The sequence below is a fragment of the Salvelinus alpinus genome, chromosome 5, assembly GCF_045679555.1.
Source record: "Salvelinus alpinus chromosome 5, SLU_Salpinus.1, whole genome shotgun sequence".
NCBI lineage: Eukaryota > Metazoa > Chordata > Actinopteri > Salmoniformes > Salmonidae > Salvelinus > Salvelinus alpinus.
This window is the reverse complement of record NC_092090.1, coordinates 13595013-13617716: the sequence shown is the minus strand read 5'-3', so window position 1 is coordinate 13617716 and position 22704 is coordinate 13595013. Positions and strand designations below refer to the sequence as shown.

The following is a 22704-nucleotide window of genomic DNA, read 5'->3' as shown; positions in this document are numbered from 1 at the left end:
TGCACCACAGACTGTCCAGGAGTTGGCGGATGCTTTAGTCCAGGTCTGGGAGAAGATCCCTCAGGAGACCATCCGCCACCTCATCAGGAGCATGCCCAGGCGCTGTACAGGCGTTGTAGGGAGGTCATACAGGCACGCGGAGGCCACACACACTACTCAGTCTCATTTTGACTTGTTTTAAGGACATTACATCAAAGTTGGATCAGCCTGTAGTGTGGTTTTCCACTTTAATTTTGAGTGTGACTCCAAATCCAGACCTCCATGGGTTGATAAATTTGATTTCCATTGATCATTTTTGTGTGATTTTGTTGTCAGCACATTCAACTATGTAAAGAAAAAAGTATTTAATAAGAATATTTCATTCATTCAGATCTAGGATGTGTTATTTTAGTGTTCCCTTTATTTTTTTGAGCGGTGTATATAGTTGGAAAGCAGCTGTGCATTTGAACAATTAATAGACACTGCAGTAAATAAAACCTATTGTCCAGACTACACAGACCGGAGTGCCATAGCCAATCAGTGATACAGTAGGCCTATATGCAAATAAGCCATTTGCCACATAGGCCTGCTGCCATCATTCACTTTGAACTGGACTGTGTGTTTACAGGCAGTAGGACCTGCCATCATTCACTTTCAACTGGACTGTGTTTACACACAGTAGGACCTGCCATCATTCACTTTCAACTGGACTGTGTTTACACACAGTAGGACCTGCCATCATTCACTTTCAACTGGACTGTGTGTTTACACACAGTAGGACCTGCCATCATTCACTTTCAACTGGACTGTGTTTACACACAGTAGGACCTGCCATCATTCACGTTGAACTGGACTGTGTTTACAGGCAGTAGGACCTGCCATCATTCACGTTGAACTGGACTGTGTTTACAGGCAGTAGGACCTGCCATCATTCACTTTGAACTGGACTGTGTTTACAGGCAGTAGGACCTGCCATCATTCACTATGAACTGGACTGTGTGTTTACAGGCAGTAGGACCTGCCATCATTCACTTTGAACTGGACTGTGTGTTTACAGGCAGTAGGACCTGCCATCATTCACTATGAACTGGACTGTGTGTTTACAGGCAGTAGGACCTGCCATCATTCACTATGAACTGGACTGTGTGTTTACAGGCAGTAGGACCTGTCATCATTCACTTTCAACTGGACTGTGTGTTTACAGGCAGTAGGACCTGCCATCATTCACTTTGGACTGGACTGTGTGTTTACAGGCAGTAGGACCCGCCATCATTCACTTTGAACTGGACTGTGTGTTTACAGGCAGTAGGACCTGTCATCATTCACTTTGAACTGGACTGTGTTTACAGGCAGTAGGACCTGCCATCATTCACTATGAACTGGACTGTGTGTTTACAGGCAGTAGGACCCGCCATCATTCACTTTGAACTGGACTGTGTGTTTACAGGCAGTAGGACCTGTCATCATTCACTTTGAACTGGACTGTGTTTACAGGCAGTAGGACCCGCCATCATTCACTTTGAACTGGACTGTGTGTTTACAGGCAGTAGGACCTGCCATCATTCACTATGAACTGGACTGTGTGTTTACAGGCAGTAGGACCTGCCATCATTCACTTTGAACTGGACTGTGTTTACAGGCAGTAGGACCTGCCATCATTCACTTTGAACTGGACTGTGTGTTTACAGGCAGTAGGACCTGCCATCATTCACTTTCAACTGGACTGTGTGTTTACAGGCAGTAGGACCTGCCATCATTCACTTTGAACTGGACTGTGTTTACAGGCAGTAGGACCTGCCATCATTCACACTGAACTGGACTGTGTTTACAGGCAGTAGGACCTGCCATCATTCACTTTCAACTGGACTGTGTGTTTACAGGCAGTAGGACCTGCCATCATTCACTTTGAACTGGACTGTGTTTACAGGCAGTAGGACCTGCCATCATTCACTTTGAACTGGACTGTGTTTACAGGCAGTAGGACCTGCCATCATTCACTTTCAACTGGACTGTGTGTTTACAGGCAGTAGGACCTGCCATCATTCACTATGAACTGGACTGTGTGTTTACAGGCAGTAGGACCTGCCATCATTCACTTTGAACTGGACTGTGTGTTTACAGGCAGTAGGACCTGCCATCATTCACTTTCAACTGGACTGTGTGTTTACAGGCAGTAGGACCTGCCATCATTCACTTTGAACTGGACTGTGTTTACAGGCAGTAGGACCTGCCATCATTCACACTGAACTGGACTGTGTTTACAGGCAGTAGGACCTGCCATCATTCACTTTCAACTGGACTGTGTGTTTACAGGCAGTAGGACCTGCCATCATTCACACTGAACTGGACTGTGTTTACAGGCAGTAGGGCCTGTCATCATTCACTTTCAACTGGACTGTGTTTACAGGCAGTAGAACCTGCCATCATTCACTTTCAACTGGACTGTGTGTTTACAGGCAGTAGGACCTGCCATCATTCACACTGAACTGGACTGTGTGTTTACAGGCAGTAGGACCTGCCATCATTCACGTTGAACTGGACTGTGTGTTTACAGGCAGTAGGACCTGCCATCATTCACTTTGAACTGGACTGTGTGTTTACAGGCAGTAGGAACTGGACTGTGTGTTTACAGGCAGTAGCAACTGGACTGCGTTTACAGGCAGTAGGAACTGGACTGTGTGTTTACAGGCAGTAGGAACTGGACTGTGTGTTTACAGGCAGTAGGAACTGGACTGTGTGTTTACAGGCAGTAGGAACTGGACTGCGTGTTTACAGGCAGTAGGAACTGGACTGTGTGTTTACAGGCAGTAGGAACTGGACTCTGTGTTTACAGGCAGTAGGAACTGGACTGTGTTTACAGGCAGTAGGAACTGGACTGTGTGTTTACAGGCAGTAGGAACTGGACTGTGTGTTTACAGGCAGTAGGAACTGGACTGTGTGTTTACAGGCAGTAGGAACTGGACTGTGTGTTTACAGGCAGTAGGAACTGGACTGTGTGTTTACAGGCAGTAGGAACTGGACTGTGTGTTTACAGGCAGTAGGAACTGGACTGTGTGTTTACAGGCAGTAGGAACTGGACTGTGTGTTTACAGGCAGTAGGAACTGGACTGTGTGTTTACAGGCAGTAGGAACTGGACTGTGTGTTTACAGGCAGTAGGAACTGGACTGTGTGTTTACAGGCAGTAGCAACAGCGTGACTTTGGATCATTAGAAAGCATCTTCTTACATTTGGGAACTTTACAGTCCAACTGATCAAACAACCATGAAGTTCTTTACAGTCCAGTTGATCAAACAACCATGAAGTTCTTTACAGTCCAGTTGATCAAACAACCATGAAGTTCTTTACAGTCCAGTTGATCAAACAACCATGAAGTTCTTTACAGTCCAGTTGATCAAACAACCATGAAGTTCTTTACAGTCCAGTTGATCAAACAACCATGAAGTTCTTTACAGTCCAGTTGATCAAACAACCATGAAGTTCTTTACAGTCCAGTTGATCAAACAACCATGAAGTTCTTTACAGTCCAGTTGATCAAACAACCATGAAGTTTTTCACAGTCCAGTTGATCAAACAACCATGAAGTTCTTTACAGTCCAGTTGATCAAACAACCATGAAGTTCTTTACAGTCCAGTTGATCAAACAACCATGAAGTTCTTTACAGTCCAGTTGATCAAACAACCATGAAGTTCTTTACAGTCCAGTTGATCAAACAACCATGAAGTTCTTTACAGTCCAGTTGATCAAACAACCATGAAGTTCTTTACAGTCCAACTGATCAAACAACCATGAAGTTCTTTACAGTCCAGTTGATCAAACAACCATGAAGTTCTTTACAGTCCAGTTGATCAAACAACCATGAAGTTCTTCACAGTCCAGTTGATCAAACAACCATGAAGTTCTTTACAGTCCAGTTGATCAAACAACCATGAAGTTCTTTACAGTCCAGTTGATCAAACAACCATGAAGTTCTTTACAGTCCAGTTGATCAAACAACCATGAAGTTCTTCACAGTCCAGTTGATCAAACAACCATGAAGTTCTTTACAGTCCAGTTGATCAAACAACCATGAAGTTCTTTACAGTCCAGTTGATCAAACAACCATGAAGTTCTTTACAGTCCAGTTGATCAAACAACCATGAAGTTCTTTACAGTCCAGTTGATCAAACAACCATGAAGTTCTTTACAGTCCAGTTGATCAAACAACCATGAAGTTCTTTACAGTCCAGTTGATCAAACAACCATGAAGTTCTTTACAGTCCAGTTGATCAAACAACCATGAAGTTCTTTACAGTCCAGTTGATCAAACAACCATGAAGTTCTTTACAGTCCAGTTGATCAAACAACCATGAAGTTCTTTACAGTCCAGTTGATCAAACAACCATGAAGTTCTTTACAGTCCAACTGATCAAACAACCATGAAGTTCTTTACAGTCCAGTTGATCAAACAACCATGAAGTTCTTTACAGTCCAGTTGATCAAACAACCATGAAGTTCTTTACAGTCCAGTTGATCAAACAACCATGAAGTTCTTTACAGTCCAGTTGATCAAACAACCATGAAGTTCTTTACAGTCCAGTTGATCAAACAACCATGAAGTTCTTTACAGTCCAGTTGATCAAACAACCATGAAGTTCTTTACAGTCCAACTGATCAAACAACCATGAAGTTCTTTACAGTCCAGTTGATCAAACAACCATGAAGTTCTTTACAGTCCAGTTGATCAAACAACCATGAAGTTCTTTACAGTCCAGTTGATCAAACAACCATGAAGTTCTTTACAGTCCAGTTGATCAAACAACCATGAAGTTCTTTACAGTCCAGTTGATCAAACAACCATGAAGTTCTTTACAGTCCAGTTGATCAAACAACCATGAAGTTCTTTACAGTCCAACTGATCAAACAACCATGAAGTTCTTTACAGTCCAGTTGATCAAACAACCATGAAGTTCTTTACAGTCCAGTTGATCAAACAACCATGAAGTTGTGAAAAAGGTCAATAGTCGGAAGAGTTGCAGAGTTGATAAAAATAATGCCATTATTGATTAGATGCTTTTTCCATTAATTAGTCTATTTTCTCTGTAACCATATGGTCTATCTACTACAAACTCATGGACACAGATATAAACAAATAAATACTATATATGAATAAAAACATTTTAAAGTTCAAGTATTCATTACCAAAGTTACCATAGATTATCTGTTAATTACCAAAATTACTGAAAATTCCGGTAACTTTGGTAAATTACTGGTAGTTTGCAAAACTACACATACCAACCCACAGACACCAGCCACCCACAGACACCAGCCACCCACAGACACCAGCCACCCACAGACACCAGCCACCCACAGACACCAGCCACCCTTACCTAGACTGGTGGGCTTGATGAGCTCGTCCAGCATATCGTAGAAGGGCAGCCTCTGCAGCTTGACGTCTGGGTGCACCGGATGCAGGGTGGCCGAGGTGGGCAGGTGGTGTGCCAGCCCGCTGAGCTCGTGCTTGCCAGGCCCCAGCAACGAGATGGGCAGCAGGGCGGCCGGCGAGGGTACTCCCCCGTGCCCGTGGCCCTCATACGCCAGCTGGCTGAGGCCGGCAGGCAGGGCGGCGGTGCCCCCTCCTCCGGCCCCTCCTCCCGAGGCAGGGTAGTGTGGTCCGGGCAGGACCAGCTCTGAGGGAGAGCCCATCTTGGTGGGGAAGCGTCTGCAGTACAGTTCCTTGATCTTCATCTGCACGGCGGGGCTGCAGCCGGCTTTCAGGAGATGCAGGGCCATGGTTAAGAGCTCATGTTTTCGCCCGTGTTTGTTGCGGCCCGCGTAACCTAGCAGAACCTGCAGCTCTGACACGCGCAGGCTCATCACCATTTGCTGTGGAGGAGAGACAGAGACAGAGAGAGAGAGAGAGACAGAGACAGAGACAGAGACAGAGACAGAGACAGAGACAGAGACAGAGAGAGAGACAGAGAGAGAGACAGAGAGAGAGACAGAGAGAGAGACAGAGACAGAGACAGAGACAGAGACAGAGACAGAGTTGAGTTAGGCTAAATGAAATGAGTCTACAAAACTCCTGAAGTACTCCTTGCTTAAAACAACAAAGGTGCGAGGAGACTTACCTGGTCGGCGTGAAACATGGACGACAGCGTAGGAGTAGTCTAATGATCAGTTGCCTCACACAGAAAAGCTTTAACTATCATTGGCAGTTTGTGAAGTTATACCCACAAGAAGAATCCATGAAGGGAAAGCAACGCGCCATTATTCCATCACGCAAGAAGATTTACATTACGCCTAAAACCCAGTGAAGTTTAATATACTGTAGACGCATACACAACATCAATTGAACTAACCAGACATCTGATTCTATGCATTATGGCAGGTGTTTCACCTTACCCTCAACAACAGTCCTACTGCTTGAGACTGAGTAGCCAAATAGCTTCATTTTTGATTCATGATTTGAATTTTCATGGCACAGATTAGGCTAAATCCATCAAAGGAACGTGTAAACTATGTGATATAGGCTAATACACATCACCAGCTCTCTCATAAGGGTTGACGCAGGCCCAGTTTCCACTACAGATAATTACATGTGCCGAGGGTGTGTTATGAATTTCAATGAAGTGTTATCAGACCAGGTTCCTACCAGTACGACCTGTGGACTGGAACCAGTCATGAGTGAGCTGATACTAATTCCATGCTAATTAGATGCAAATTGTTCATTATCTATAATAATGAAATGCCCATGCATATTAATAGGGTATGTTCTCCATGCTATAGGTGGACATTCGAGCAACTAACATCTCATTTGCTCTAGGGCTGGGAATCGCCAGGGACCTCACGATACTTAATTAATACGGTATGTTCTCCATGCTATAGGTGGACATTCGAGCAACTAACATCTCATTTGCTCTAGGGCTGGGAATCGCCAGGGACCTCACCATACTTAGGTGCCGATACTACAGTGTTAATTTCATCAACAGAAATATTGACTACAATATAAACAGACCCAGAAAAAACTATAAAATGAGACGAGAAAATGATCTCGGTGACAAACATCAGACTCCTAAGTGGACTGGACAAGAGTTTCTGGAACGACTGAGCGCTTTTCAGTGATGAGCACAATTAATATGAGCAGCACAGATGTGCAGCGCATTTCTGTTCAGCAAGTGGGAAGGACACGTCACACCCAGTACACACAGCCTACATCAGCTGGTGAGCTGCAGGGGAGCAAGCGATGAGTGTGAAGACAGGCAGACAGGCTCCACTTATAGTGTACACATCACACAGGCGACTCTCTTGCTTTACCGTCAGCCTTCTAGTTAGCTACCCTTTGGCTGGTTAAGAAACACAAGCTGCTTTACAAAATGTAAAAACAATAGCAGCATTAAGTTGAATAATAAAACAACAGTCTGGCTATGTTTTTCTCTCCCTTGAGTAATCTATAGAAAAGTAGGCTGTCTTTGAATTTGTAGTCACACTCAACCCCTCCCACTTTTCTCACTGTATTTCATATACAGGTTTTATAGACAATGTCACCAAGTCTCCCTCTTCCTCTGCGAAAACGGATTGATTCCAGACCTTAGGCTACCGTTGTTAGCATTTTGGTAAATTACACTTTTTGGGCTTTGAATATTAGCACTTTTTAAATAAATACCCACAGTCAACTTGTGCACAAGGTCAGTGTTTCCCAAACTCGGTCCTGCCCCCCAGGACTAGGTCAGCTCTGTAGTGCTAGGGCAAAAACCAAAACGTGCACACAGGTGGTCCCCAGGACTAGGTAATATAAGCAGATCGTGTTCATCATTTTGTTGTAAAAAAATGTCATTATGAAGCTTACCGGTACTGGGTTTCCCAAAACAGCAGTTTTAGACAGTCACATGTGTTTGTTTACAAAGAACAACAACAAGCAAAGTGTGAGCTTACGAGGTGAGTCACTCCTGCAGCGCAACTTCAGTGAGGTGATAATGTGTGGTTCTGAAAGAGTAAGGTAGCAGGATAACGCTGGGTGTATCAGGGCTGTTTCAGACCACACCGGGTGTGTGTGTGTGTGTGTGAGAGAGAGGTGACAGGTCCACTGAGCAGCAGCTGTGTGCTTTCTTATGGAAACCAGCCCTCAGAAGCTCTAATGTAATAGGATACATAATAATCAAATATATGGGTAAACTAGCAGAAACCATGGAGCACATAAGTCAATGTGACACGCACACGCAGCACACACCCCTTGTATAACGAACGCCCTGGGCGTGGAATATTGGAGACTTGGATAGCCACCTTCATATAATTTATCTTAATGACAGGGGAGAGATAAAACCAGTGATTAAAACACAGAGCACTAAAACCTCCCCTGAGCTGCTACCCCGCCACACACACTCCCAGTAGTCAACCACATACACTAGGCTGAAGAGTGTGTGTGAGAGAGAGGGGGAAAGAGAGACAGTGCTATGTTTCTCATGCTAATAAAGCCCATTGAATTGAGAGCAAGAGAGAGAGTGAATGTGTGTATCTGTCTTTCTGAAATCTCTCATAACCCAGCTACCACTGACACTAGCCCTAGAAACCCTAACTGTAGCTTAGCATAACCCAGCTACCACTGACACTAGCCCTAGAAACCCTAACTGTAGCTTAGCATAGCCCAGCTACCACTAACACTAGCCCTAGAAACCCTAACTGTAGCTTAGCATAGCCCAGCTACCACTAACACTAGCCCTAGAAAACCTATCCAACTCTAGCTTAGCACAGCCACCACTAACACTAGCCCTAGAAATCCTAACTGTAGCTTAGCACAACCCAACTACCACTGTGACACTAGCCCTAGAAAACCTATCCAACTTTAGCGTAGCATAGCCCAGCTACCACTGACACTAGCCCTAGAAAACATATCCAACTGTAGCTTAGCATAGCCCAGCTACCACTGACACTAGCCCTAGAAAACATATCCAACTGTAGCTTAGCATAGCCCAGCTACCACTGACACTAGCCCTAGAAACCCTAACTGTAGCTTAGCATAGCCCCACTACCACTAACACTAGCCCTAGAAACCCTAACTGTAGCTTAGCATAGCCCAGCTACCACTAACACTAGCCCTAGAAACCCTAACTGTAGCTTAGCATAGCCCAGCTACCACTAACACTAGCCCTAGAAACCCTAACTGTAGCATAGCCCAGCTACCACAAACACTAGCCCTAGAAACCCTAACTGTAGCTTAACATAGCCCAGCTACCACTAACACTAGCCCTAGAAACCCTAACTGTAGCTTAGCATAGCCCAGCTACCACTAACACTAGCCCTACATTTACATTTAAGTCATTTAGCAGACGCTCTTATCCAGAGCGACTTACAAATTGGAAAGTTCATACATATTCATCCTGGTCCCCCCGTGGGGAATGAACCCACAACCCTGGCGTTGCAAGCGCCATGCTCTACCAACTGAGCCACACGGAAACCCTAACTGTAGCTTAGCACAACCCAACTACCACTGTGACACTAGCCCTAGAAAACCTATCCAACTTTAGCTTAGCATAGCCCAGCTACCACTGACACTAGCCCTAGAAACCCTAACTGTAGCTTAGCATAGCCCCGCTACCACTAACACTAGCCCTAGAAACCCTAACTGTAGCTTAGCATAGCCCAGCTACCACTAACACTAGCCCTAGAAACCCTAACTGTAGCTTAGCATAGCCCAGCTACCACTAACACTAGCCCTAGAAACCCTAACTGTAGCATAGCCCAGCTACCACAAACACTAGCCCTAGAAACCCTAACTGTAGCTTAGCCCAGCTACCACTAACACTAGCCCTAGAAACCCTAACTGTAGCTTAGCCCAGCTACCACTAACACTAGCCCTAGAAACCCTAACTGTAGCTTAGCATAGCCCAGCCACCACTGACACTAGCTATAGAAACCCTATCTGTAGCATAGCCCAGCTACCACAAACACTAGCCCTAGAAACCCTAACTGTAGCTTAGTATAGCCCAGCTACCACTAACACTAGCCCTAGAAACCCTAACTGTAGCTTAGCATAGCCCAGCCACCACTGACACTAGCTATAGAAACCCTATCTGTAGCATAGCCCAGCTACCACAAACACTAGCCCTAGAAACCCTAACTGTAGTATAACCCAGCTACCACAAACACTAGCCCTAGAAACCCTAACTGTAGCATAGCCCAGCTACCACTGACACTAGCCCTACAAACCCTAACTGTAGCTTAGCATAGCCCAGCTACCACTAACACTAGCCCTAGAAACCCTAACTGTAGTATAACCCAGCTACCACAAACACTAGCCCTAGAAACCCTAACTGTAGCATAGCCCAGCTACCACTGACACTAGCCCTAGAAACCCTAACTGTAGCATAGCCCAGCTACCACTAACACTAGCCCTAGAAACCCTAACTGTAGCTTAGCATAGCCCAGCTACCACTAACACTAGCCCTAGAAACCATAACTGTAGCTTAGCATAGCCCAACTACCACTAACACTAGCCCTAGAAACCCTATCCAACTGTAGCTTAGCATAGCACACACACAACTGTACACATATTTCCCCCCTTTACCACACTGCGGATGTGTAACATAGCTCCACTGGCCTGAAGAAAAGTGAGGGGAAACAAACAGAAGAGACAAAAACACTGGAGCCAGAGGAGGAGGAGAGACAGACAGATGGACAGAGCACTCTCTCTCTTTTCCTTCCATCACATTTTATAGGAGGCCTGGCCTGACTCATCATACAAGGCCCAATCAGCATATTTACAATTACAGTAATTATCAGGACGTCTGGCGTGGTTTTAGCCAACAGGCCAAAACATCTGATGTCACACAGTCCTTTAGCCCATGCTGTGAGAGAGGAGTGATGGGTCCAGACTCCAGGTATGTATCATCAACCCTAGCATCATGAGGATTTAGGCTATACAGCTATTAGCAAGGCCTACGTGCTTCTACACCTGCATTGCTTGCTGTTTGGGGTTTTAGGCTGGGTTTCTGTACAGCACTTTGAGATATCAGCTGATGTAAGAAGGGCTATATAAATACATTTTATTTGATTTGATAGCAGTGTTCCCAAAGCTCGATCCTCAGGAACCCAAGGAGTGCACATTTTGGTTTGTGTCCTAACACTACACAGCTGATTCAAATGATCAAAGCTTGATGATTAGCTAATTATATGAATCAGCTGTGTAGCGCTGGGGGCAAAAAACTAAAAAGGGCTCCCCTTGGGGTCCCCAGGACCGAGTTTGGGAAACGCTGGCCTTATTGAGTAAGTTACAGTTCACTCTGTCCTCTATTTTTACTGCAGCACATAGGCTACACTTCTTGTGCTTCCCTTATAAAATAAAGAAATGTGTATGATAAGCCAGTTAGCACACAGAAGATTCAGACGCATAATTTAATCCAGGATAACATACTGATATCATATCTGACAGCAAAGTAATGCCCTCTGGCATATTTGGCTCCAGCATTTCAACTTTGATTTCTGGTCAAACAGATGGGTCTCTGAAAACATCTTTAATAATACACAAAAACACAAATGTTGAAGACGTCCGCTAACTAATGTTAACATCTACATTGTACACTAAAGAAAGTAAAGTATAGGTATAACATATTTTACTATATACTATATTTTACTATAACTATAATGTACAGACCGGTTTGAGTTTTTACTTTACCTTCTATAAAAGGTATTTAAATGATTGGTTTGTTAAATGATACTCTGCTACTTGAGTCATCTCTCTCTCTCTCAATTCAATTTAAGGGCTTTATTGGCATGGGAAACACATGTTAACATTGTCAAAGCAAGTGAAATAGATAAAACAAAAGTGAAATAAACAAAAAATGGACAGTAAACATTACTCACAAAAGTTCCAAAAGAATAAATACATTTCAAATGTCATATTTAAGCAATAAGGCACAATGCATCGTGCCTAAGAACAGCCCTTAGCCGTGGTATATTGGCCATATACCACAAACCCCCAAGGTGCCTTATTGCTATTATAAACTGGTTACCAACGTAATTAGAGCAGGAAAAATAAATGCTTTGTCATACCCGTGGTATACGGTCTGATATACCACGGCTGTCAGCCAATCAGCATTCAGGGCTCTAACCATCCAGTTTAACATGTATGTATGTATGTATGTATGTATATATATATATATATAGTGTTGTAATGATGTGAAAATAGTTAAAAGTTAAAAAGGGAGAATAAATATGGGTTGTATTTACAATGGTGTTTGTTCTTCAATGGTTGACCTTTTCTTGTAGCACAAGGTCATACATCTGTCTGCTGTGATGGCACACTGTGGTATTTCACCCAGTAGATATGGGAGTTTATCAGTATTGGGTTTGTTTTTTGAATTCTTTGTGGGTCTGTGTAATCTGAGAGAAATATGAGTCTGTAATATGGTCATACATTTGGAAGGAAGATAGGAATTGCAGCTCAGTTTCCACCTCATTTTGTGGGCAGTGTGCACATAGCCTGTCTTCTCTTGAGAGCCAGGTCTGCCTACGCTGGCCTTTCTCAATAGCAAGGCTATGCTCTATGTCTGTACATAGTCAAAGCTTTCCTTAAGTTTGGGTCAGGTATTTTGCCACTGTGTATTCTCTGTTTAGGGCCAAATAGCATTCTAGTTTGCTCTGTTTTTTTGTTATTTCTTTCCAATGTGTCAAGTAATTATCTTTTTGTTTTCTCAAGATTTGGTTGGGTCTAATTGTGCTGTTGTCCTGGGGCTCTGTGGGGTGTGTTTGTGTTTGTGAACAGAGCCCCAGGACCAGCTTGCTTAGCGGACTCTTCTCCAGGTTCATCTCTCTGTAGGTGATGGCTTTGTTATGGAAGGTTTGGGAATCGCTTCTTTTTAGGTGGTTGTAGAATTTAACGACCCTTTATCGATTTTGATAATTACTGGGTATCGGCCTAATTCCTAATTCTATAAATGATTCAAGTATTTTTTTGCCAGATCCTAATTGGCATGTAGAATTGTATGTTCCTTTTGATGGCATAGAAGGCCGATTCCTCTCTCTCTCACCAAGCCCCAACCTCTGTCATTCAAGGAGCGTAGCTGTTGTTGCTCGACCACAAGATCATTTGCCGACCATTCACTCTCCAGTCTGCATGGTCAATGCAGCATGTTAAAACCCTCTCTCAAGCCTTCTCTCTGGCCCTGGGACACAGAGACACAAACTTTAGAGACTCTCCAGTCTGCATGGTCAATGCAGCATGTTAAAACCCTCTCTCAAGCCTTCTCTCTGGCCCTGGGACACAGAGACACAAACTTTAGAGACTCTCCAGTCTGCATGGTCAATGCAGCATGTTAAAACCCTCTCTCAAGCCTTCTCTCTGGCCCTGGGACACAGAGACACAAACTTTAGAGACTCTCCAGTCTGCATGGTCAATGCAGCATGTTAAAACCCTCTCTCAAGCCTTCTCTCTGGCCCTGGGACACAGAGACACAAACTTTAGAAACTCTCCAGCCCAGCAGTCTACCATCCCCCGGTTTCACACCTCTGTCCCTGGCTACTCAGTTGCCAAGGGCCCTTCCAGAACATTCTCCCCCTGGTCAGCCAATCACAGACTGTACCTGGGGGGGGGGGATCTCAAACACAGCTTCAGTTGGACAGGTTTACAGAGAGACAACAGGTCAGAAGAACTCTGCACCACCTCAACACAACTCACCATTGGCCCTTCATACAAGGACAAGCCTCCATTCTGAACTTCCCAACCGTGTGTGTTAGCGGGTCACTGACCACAAACCACTTTCACCAATTCTATTCCTCTTCCCGTAGGCTGTGTGTGTGTGTGTGTGTGTGTGTGTGTGTGTGTGTGTGTGTGTGTGTGTGTGTGTGTGTGTGTGTGTGTGTGTGTGTGTGTGTGGAAATAAAGTGTGAGTTGTATCCCAGCCTCCTACTGGTCATTTGCGTCCTCTAACCGGGCCGCTGGGACAGTTGCACAGCAGATGCAACAATATGTTGATGACAACGATGCTGCTTTCCACTTTGCTTGTTAATATAAATCCAGAAGTGTTCTATAATTACACTATTAGGTTGTGTATCTTACTGTCTGCAAACAGCTAGTTGGTCTTTTCTTAGTAAGTTGTGGCTAAAATAAATTGTTAGCTGAATATGCTAATCGCTAGTTAGCTGGCTAGGAGCGCTGGTGAGGTAGGGTGAAGGGGCAGGCAGGAGTGCTGGTGAGGTAGGGTGAAGGGGCAGGAGTGAGGAGCGCTGGTGAGGTAGGGTGAAGGGGCGAGGAGTGCTGGTGAGGTAGGGTGAAGGGGCAGGTGTGAGGTGCGCTGGTGAGGTAGGGTGAAGGGGCAGGAGTGAGGAGCGCTGGTGAGGTAGGGTGAAGGGGCAGGAGTGAGGAGCGCTGGTGAGGTAGGGTGAAGGAGCAGGAGTGAGGAGTGCTGGTGAGGTAGGGTGAAGGGGCAGGAGTGAGGAGCGCTGGTGAGGTAGGGTGAAGGGGCGAGGAGTGCTGGTGAGGTAGGGTGAAGGGGCAGGAGTGAGGAGCGCTGGTGAGGTAGGGTGAAGGAGCAGGAGTGAGGAGCGCTGGTGAGGTAGGGTGAAGGGGCAGGAGTGAGGAGCGCTGGTGAGGTAGGGTGAAGGGGCAGGCGTGAGGAGCGCTGGTGAGGTAGGGTGAAGGGGCAGGAGTGAGGAGCGCTGGTGAGGTAGGGTGAAGGGGCAGGAGTGAGGAGCGCTGGTGAGGTAGGGTGAAGGGGCAGGCATGATGAGCGCTGGTGAGGTAGGGTGAAGGAGCAGGAGTGAGGAGCGCTGGTGAGGTAGGGTGAAGGAGCAGGAGTGAGGAGCGCTGGTGAGGTAGGGTGAAGGAGCAGGAGTGAGGAGCGCTGGTGAGGTAGGGTGAAGGGGCAGGTGTGAGGTGCGCTGGTGAGGTAGGGTGAAGGGGCAGGAGTGAGGAGCGCTGGTGAGGTAGGGTGAAGGGGCAGGAGTGAGGAGCGCTGGTGAGGTAGGGTGAAGGGGCAGGAGTGAGGAGCGCTGGTGAGGTAGGGTGAAGGGGCAGGAGTGAGGAGCGCTGGTGAGGTAGGGTGAAGGGGCAGGAGTGAGGAGCGCTGGTGAGGTAGGGTGAAGGGAGGCAGGCAGTGATGGAGCGCTGGTGAGGTAGGGTGAAGGAGCAGGAGTGAGGAGCGCTGGTGAGGTAGGGTGAAGGGGCGAGGAGTGAGGAGCGCTGGTGAGGTAGGGTGAAGGGGCAGGAGTGAGGAGCGCTGGTGAGGTAGGGTGAAGGGGCAGGAGTGAGGAGCGCTGGTGAGGTAGGGTGAAGGGGCAGGAGTGAGGAGCGCTGGTGAGGTAGGGTGAGGGCGGAGGAGGGCGCGGGAGGTAGGGTGAGGGGCAGGCGTGAGCGCTGGTGAGGTAGGGTGAAGGAGCAGGAGTGAGGAGCGCTGGTGAGGTAGGGTGAAGGAGCAGGAGTGAGGAGCGCTGGTGAGGTAGGGTGAAGGGGCGAGGAGTGAGGAGCGCTGGTGAGGTAGGGTGAAGGGGCAGGAGTGAGGAGCGCTGGTGAGGTAGGGTGAAGGGGCAGGAGTGAGGAGCGCTGGTGAGGTAGGGTGAAGGGGCAGGAGTGAGGAGCGCTGGTGAGGTAGGGTGAAGGGGCAGGAGTGAGGAGCGCTGGTGAGGTAGGGTGAAGGGGCAGGCATGATGAGCGCTGGTGAGGTAGGGTGAAGGAGCAGGAGTGAGGAGCGCTGGTGAGGTAGGGTGAAGGAGCAGGAGTGAGGAGCGCTGGTGAGGTAGGGTGAAGGAGCAGGAGTGAGGAGCGCTGGTGAGGTAGGGTGAAGGGGCAGGTGTGAGGTGCGCTGGTGAGGTAGGGTGAAGGGGCAGGAGTGAGGAGCGCTGGTGAGGTAGGGTGAAGGGGCAGGAGTGAGGAGCGCTGGTGAGGTAGGGTGAAGGGGCAGGAGTGAGGAGCGCTGGTGAGGTAGGGTGAAGGGGCAGGTGTGAGGAGCGCTGGTGAGGTAGGGTGAAGGGGCAGGAGTGAGGAGCGCTGGTGAGGTAGGGTGAAGGGGCAGGTGTGAGGAGCGCTGGTGAGGTAGGGTGAAGGGGCAGGAGTGAGGAGTGCTGGTGAGGTAGGGTGAAGGGGCAGGAGTGAGGAGCGCTGGTGAGGTAGGCCAAATATCCAAACGTACAGTAGGCCAAGCATCAAAACGTACAGTAGGCCAAGCATCAAAACGTACAGTAGGCCAAGCATCAAAACGTACAGTAGGCCAAATATCAAAACGTACACTAGCCCAAGCATCAAAACGTACAGGAGGCCAAATATCAAAACGTACAGTAGGTCAAATATCAAAACATACAGTAGGCCATTTAATTAAGTTAAACAAAAAAACACTGCAGATGAGAAGATATCACCAAATGTGAACTCCACAATGTAAGTTTTCATAACAATCGGTAATCGACATTTTTGGACACCGATTATGGCCGATTACATTGCACTCCACGAGGAGACTGCGTGGCAGGCTGACTACCTGTTATGCGAGTGCAGCAAGAAGCCAAGGTAAGGTGCTAGGCTAGCATTAAACATATCTTATAAAAAACAATCAATCTTAACATAAATCACTAGTTAACTACACATGGTTGATGATATTACTAGTTTATCTAGGGTGTCCTGCGTTGCATACGATGCGCCTACTTCGACAAACGGGTGATGATTTAACAAGCGCATTCGCGAAAAAAGCACTGTCGTTGCACCAATGTACCTAACCATAAACATCAACGCCTTTCTTAAAATCAATACACAAGTATATATTTTTAAACCTGCATATTTAGTTAATATTGCCTGCTAACATGCATTTCTTTTAACTAGGGAAATTGTGTCACTTCTCTTGCGTTCTGTGCAAGCAGAGTCAGGGTATATGCAGCAGTTTGGCTCGTTGCGAACTGTGTGAAGACGATTTCTTCCTAACAAAGACCGTAATTCATTTCCCAGAATTGTACAGAATTATGACATAACATTGAAGGTTGTGCAATGTAACAGCAATATTTAGACTTAGGGATGCCACCCGTTAGATAAAATACGGAACGGTTCCGCATTTCACTGAAAGAATAAACGTTTTGTTTTCGAAATGATAGTTTCCGGATTTGACCATATTAATGACCTAAGGCTCGTATTTCTGTGTGTTTATTATATTATAATTAAGTCTATGATTTGAAAGAGCAGTCTGACTGAGCGGTGGTAGGCAGCAGCAGGCTCGTAAGCATTCATTCAAACACCACTTTCCTGTATTTGCCAGCAGCTCTTCGTTGTGCTTCAAGCATTGCGCTGTTTGACTTCAAGCCTATCAACTCCCGAGATTAGGCTGGCAATACTAAAGTGCCTATAAGAACATCCAATATTCAAAGGTATATGAAATACAAATGGTATAGAGAGAAAAAGTCCTATAATTCCTCTAATAAGCACAACCTTAAACTTCTTACCTGGGAATATTGAAGACAAATGTTAAAAAGAACCACCAGCTTTCATATGTTCTGAGCAAGGAACTTAAACATTTAGCTTTTGGCACATATTGCACTTTTACTTTCTTCTCCAACACTTTGTTTTTGCATTATTTAAACCCAATTGAACATGTTTCATTATTTATTTGAGACTAAATTGATTTTATTGATATTAAGTTTAAATAAGTGTTCATTCAGTATTGTTGTAATTGTCATTATTACAAATATATATATATATTTCTTTTTATATAAAAAAAAAAATAATAAATCGGCCGATTAATCGGTATTGGCTTTTTGGGTCTTCCAATAATCGGTATCGGCGTTGAAAAATCGGTTAACCTCTACTGTATATATACACATAATGACATTTGAAATGTTTGAAGTGTAATGTTTACTGTAATTTTTTTGTATATTTCACTTTTGTTTATTATCTATTTCACTTGCTTGTAAGTGTAATGTAAACATACATTACCCATGCCAATACAGCCCTTGAATTGAATTGAGAGACAGAGATACAGAGATCAGACCCCCCACTCCAGCAAAGAGGGCTTCAACATGAAAGTCCCACATACGCCCAGGCCGTGAGCAGGCAAACAGGCCCAACCCTGTACAGAGATTGTACTATTTGTTTTCTATTGTGTTATTGACTTTACGTTTGTTTATGTGTAACTCTGTGTTGTTGTTTTTGTCACACTGCTTTGCTTTATCTTGGCCAGGTCGAAGTTGTAAATGAGAACTTGTTCTCAACTGGCCTACCTGGTTAAATAAAGGTGAAATAAAAATAAATAATAAATAAACCCCCACTCTTACACTAGCCCAAGCCAATGGCATGTCCCAGACGCTCAGCAGGCTCTGCTCACACTTACTGGTCTGAGGCCAGACTAACAACATTGGACACTTTATGGAACACAAAGCCTTCACTATTTCAACCTGGAATATCCAAGGCCTGAGGTCATCTGCATTTGGCCTAAAGAGCAGGAACCTGAAACATGGTATAGAGGAGACGGGCCCACTGGTTGCCCTCTAGGTTACAGAGAGCTGGTGGTCCCATCCACCAAACTACCAGGTGTGAAACAGGGAAGGGACTCCCTGGGTATGAGGGTATGCTAATTTGGTATAGAGCAGCCCTACTCACTCTTAAATGAATCAAAACAGGAACATTTTACATTTGGCTAAAAATTCTAAAGGAAATGATCTAAACAGAAATGTCCTCCTGTGTGCTACCCATATCCCCCCACTAGAATCCCCATACTTTAATGAAGACAGCTTCTCCATCCTGGAGGAGGAAATCAATCATTTCAGGGCCCAGGGACATGTACTAGTCTGTGACGACCTAAATGTCAGAACCGGACAAGAACCTGAAACCTTCAGCACACAGGGGGACAAACACCTGCCTGGAGGGGACAGTCTTTCCTCCCCCATACGTCCCCCAAGGCACAACTACGACAACAGAAAACAACAAAAACAGGTCACAACTCCTGCAGCTTGGTCACACGCTGGGTATGTACATAGTCAATGGTAGGCTTCGAGGGGACTCCTATGGTAGATACACTTATAGCTCATCTCTTGGCAGTAGTACTGTAGACTACTTTATCACTGACCTCAACCCAGAGTCTCTCAGAGCATTCACAGTCAGCCCACTGACACCCCTATCAGATCACAGCAAAATCACACTCTACTTGAACAGAGCTATACTCAATCATGAGGCATCAAAGCCAAAGGAACTGTGTAATATTAAGAAATGCTATAGATGGAAGGGAAGTAGTGTGGAAACCTACCAGAAACCAATTAGGCAACAACAAATTAAATCCCTTTTAGACAACTTCCTGGACAAAACGTTCCACTGTAATAGTGAAGGTGTAAACTTGGCAGTAGAAAACCTAAGCAGTATATTTGACCTCTCAGCTTCACTATCAAATCTAGACATTTCTAAAAGAAAACCTAAGAAAATGAACAACAATGACAAATGGTTTGATGAAGAATGCAAAAACCTAACAAAGAAATTGAGAAACCTATCCAACCAAAAACATAGAGACCCAGAAAACCTGAGCCTACGCCTTCACTATGGTGAATCACTAAAACAATACAGAAGTACACTACAGAAAAAGAAGGAACAGCACATCAGAAATCAGCTCAATGTAATTGAAGAATCCATAGACTAACCACTTCTGGCAAAATTGGAAAACACTAAACAAACAACACGAAGAGTTATCTATCCAAAATGGAGAAGTATGGGTAAACCACTACTCCAACCTTTTTGGCTCTATAACAAAGTACAAACAGCAAAAACATATACATGATTAAATACAAAACAACTATGAAAGACTACCAGAACCCACTGGATTCTCCAATTACATTGGGAGGAGGTTAGAGACCTGGCCGGGTGGTGCCAGAATAACAACCTATCCCTCAACATAATCAAGACAAAGGAGAAGATTGTGGACTACAGGAAAAGGAGGACTGAGCACGCCCCCATTCTCATCGACGGGGCTGTAGTGGAGCAGGTTGAGAGCTTCAAGTTCCTTTGTGTCCACATCACCAACAAACTAGAATGGTCCAAACACACCAAGACAGTCGTGATGAGGACACGGCAAAACCTATTCCCCCTCAGGAGACTGAAAAGATTTGTGATGGGTCCTCAGATTGTCAAAAGGTTCTACAGCTGCAACATCGAGAGCATCCTGACTGGTTGCATCACTGCCTGGTACGGCAACTGCTCGGCCTCCGACCGCAAGGCACTACAGAGGGTAGTGCGTAAGGTCTAGTACATCACTGGAGCTAAGCTGCCTGCCATCCAGTACCTCTATACCAGGCGGTGTCAGAGGAAGGCCCTAAAAATGGTCAAATACCCCAGCCATAGACTGTTCTCTCTGCTACCGCATGGCAAGCGGTACTCTCTGTAACATATATACATAGTCACTTTAACTATACCTACATATTACCTCAATTAGCCCGACTAACCGGTGCCCTCACACATTGACTATGTACCGTTACCACCTGTATATAGCCTCTCTACTGTTATTTTCACTGTCATTTTACTGTTTCGTTTTTTTAAATTATTTATTTATCTATTGTTTACCTAATACCAATTTTGTATTAAATATGTCACTGTTGGTTAGGGCTTGTAATTAAGCATTTCACTGTAAGGTCTACACAAGGTTGTATTCGGCACACGTGACAAATGAAATTATCAAATATACAGACTACAAATTACAATTGGCTACACTTAAACTCTTTATCATCCTAAGCTCTGGCATTATCCCCCAATATTTGGAACCAAGGACTGATCACCCCAATGTACAAAAGTGGAGACAAATGTGACCCTAATAACTACAGTGGGATATGCGTCAACAGCAACCTTGGGAAAATCCTCAGCATTTTCATTAACAGCTGACCCGTACATTTCTTCAGTGAAAACAATGTACTGAGCAAATGTCAAATGGACTTTTTACCAAATTATTGTATGACAGACCACATATTCACCCTGCACACCCTAATTGACAAACAAACTAAAAGGCAAAGGCAAAGTCTTCTCATGCTTTGTTGATTTAAAAAAGCTTGACTCAATTTTGCATGAGGGTCTGCTATACAAATTGATGGAAAGGGGTGTTGGGGGAAAAACATACGACATTATAAAATCCATGTACACAAACAACAAGTGTGCTGTTAAAATTGGCAAACACGTCTTTTCACAGGGCCATGGGGTGAGACAGGGATGCAGCTTGATCCCCACCCTCTTCAACATATATATCAACGATTTGGCGAGGACACTAGAACAGTCTAAAGCACCCGGCCTCCCCCTACTAGAATCTAAAGTCAAATGTCTACTATTTGCTGATGATCTGGTGCTTCTATCCCCAACCAAGGACGGCCTAGAGCAGCACCTAGATCTTCTGCACAAACTGTCAGACCTGGGCCCTGACAGTAAATCTCAGTAAGACAAAAAATAATGGTGTTCCAAAAAAGGTCCAGTTGCCAGGACCACAAATACAAATGCAATTTAGACACCGTTACCCTAGAGCACACAAAAAACTATACATACCCCGGCCTAAACATCAGCGCCACAGGTAACTTCCACAAAGCTGTGAAAGAGCTGAGAGACAAGGCAAGAAGGGCATTCTATGACATCAAAAGGAACTTAAAATGTAACATACAAAGTAGGATCTGGCTAAAAATACTTGAATCAGTTATAGAACCCATTGCCCTTTATGGTTGTGAGGTCTGAGGGTCCACTCACCAACCAAGAATTCACAAAATGGGACAAACACCAAATTGAGACTCTGCATGCAGAATTCTGCTAAAATATCCCCAGTGTACATCATAAAACACCAAATACTGCACGCAGAGCAGAATTAGGCCGATACCCGCTAATTATCAAAATCCAGAAAAGAGCCGTTAAATTCTACAACCACCTAAAAAGGAAGCGATTCCCAAACCTTCCATAACAAAGCCATCATCTACAGAGAAATTAACCTGGAGAAGTCCCCTAAACAAGTTGGTCCTGGGGCTCTGTTCACAAACACAAACAGACCACACAGAGCCCCAGGACAGCAACACAATTAGACCCAACCAAATCATCAGAAAACAAAAAGATAATTACTGAGTAAAATCTGAGTAAACTAGAATGCTATTTGGCCCTAAACAGAGAGTACACAGTGACTGACCCAAAGTTAAGGAAAGCTTTGACTATGTACAGACTCAGTGAGCATAGCCTTGCTATTGAGAAAGGCCACCGTAGGCAGACTCAAGAGAAGACTGGCTATGTGCACTGAGTCTGTACATAGTCAAAGCTCTTATCCAGACTTAACACACAAAATGAGGTGGAAACTGATCTGCACCTCCTATCCTCCTGACAAATGTATGACCATATTAGAGACACATATTTCCCTCAGATTACACAGATCCACAAAGACTCCCATATCAAGAGAGAGAGGCAGGGAGGGGGAGATATTGAGAGAGGCAGGGAGGGGGAGATTGAGAGAGGCAGGGAGGGGGAGATTGAGAGAGGCAGGGAGGGGGAGATTGAGAGAGGCAGGGAGGGGGAGATTGAGAGAGGCAGGGAGGGGGAGATTGAGAGAGGCAGGGAGGGGGAGATTGAGAGAGGCAGGGAGGGGGAGATTGAGAGAGGCAGGGAGGGGGGATTGAGAGAGGCAGGGAGGGGAGATTGAGAGGGGCAGGGAGGGGGAGATTGAGAGAGGCAGGGAGGGGGAGATTGAGAGAGGCAGGGAGGGGGAGATTGAGAGAGGCAGGGAGGGGGAGATTGAGAGAGGCAGGGAGGGGGAGATTGAGAGAGGCAGGGAGGGGGAGATTGAGAGGGGCA

The 22704-nt window shown here is 45.3% G+C and overlaps 1 protein-coding gene across 4 annotated transcripts in view; it reads right to left on the bottom strand.

Moving 5' to 3' along the window:
* Nucleotides 1-22704, bottom strand: part of LOC139575581 (E3 SUMO-protein ligase PIAS1-like) — an 87213-nt gene that overhangs the window by 44155 nt on the left and 20354 nt on the right. For 3 of the 4 annotated variants that reach the window (XM_071400679.1, XM_071400677.1, XM_071400678.1), the window contains one exon: nt 5348-5843. In XM_071400679.1, the coding sequence (XP_071256780.1) occupies nt 5348-5843 (496 nt within the window). Of the gene's footprint in view, nt 1-5347; nt 5844-6088; nt 6772-22704 lie in introns of those variants that run through there. The other variant, XM_071400680.1, reaches the window with a different exon arrangement.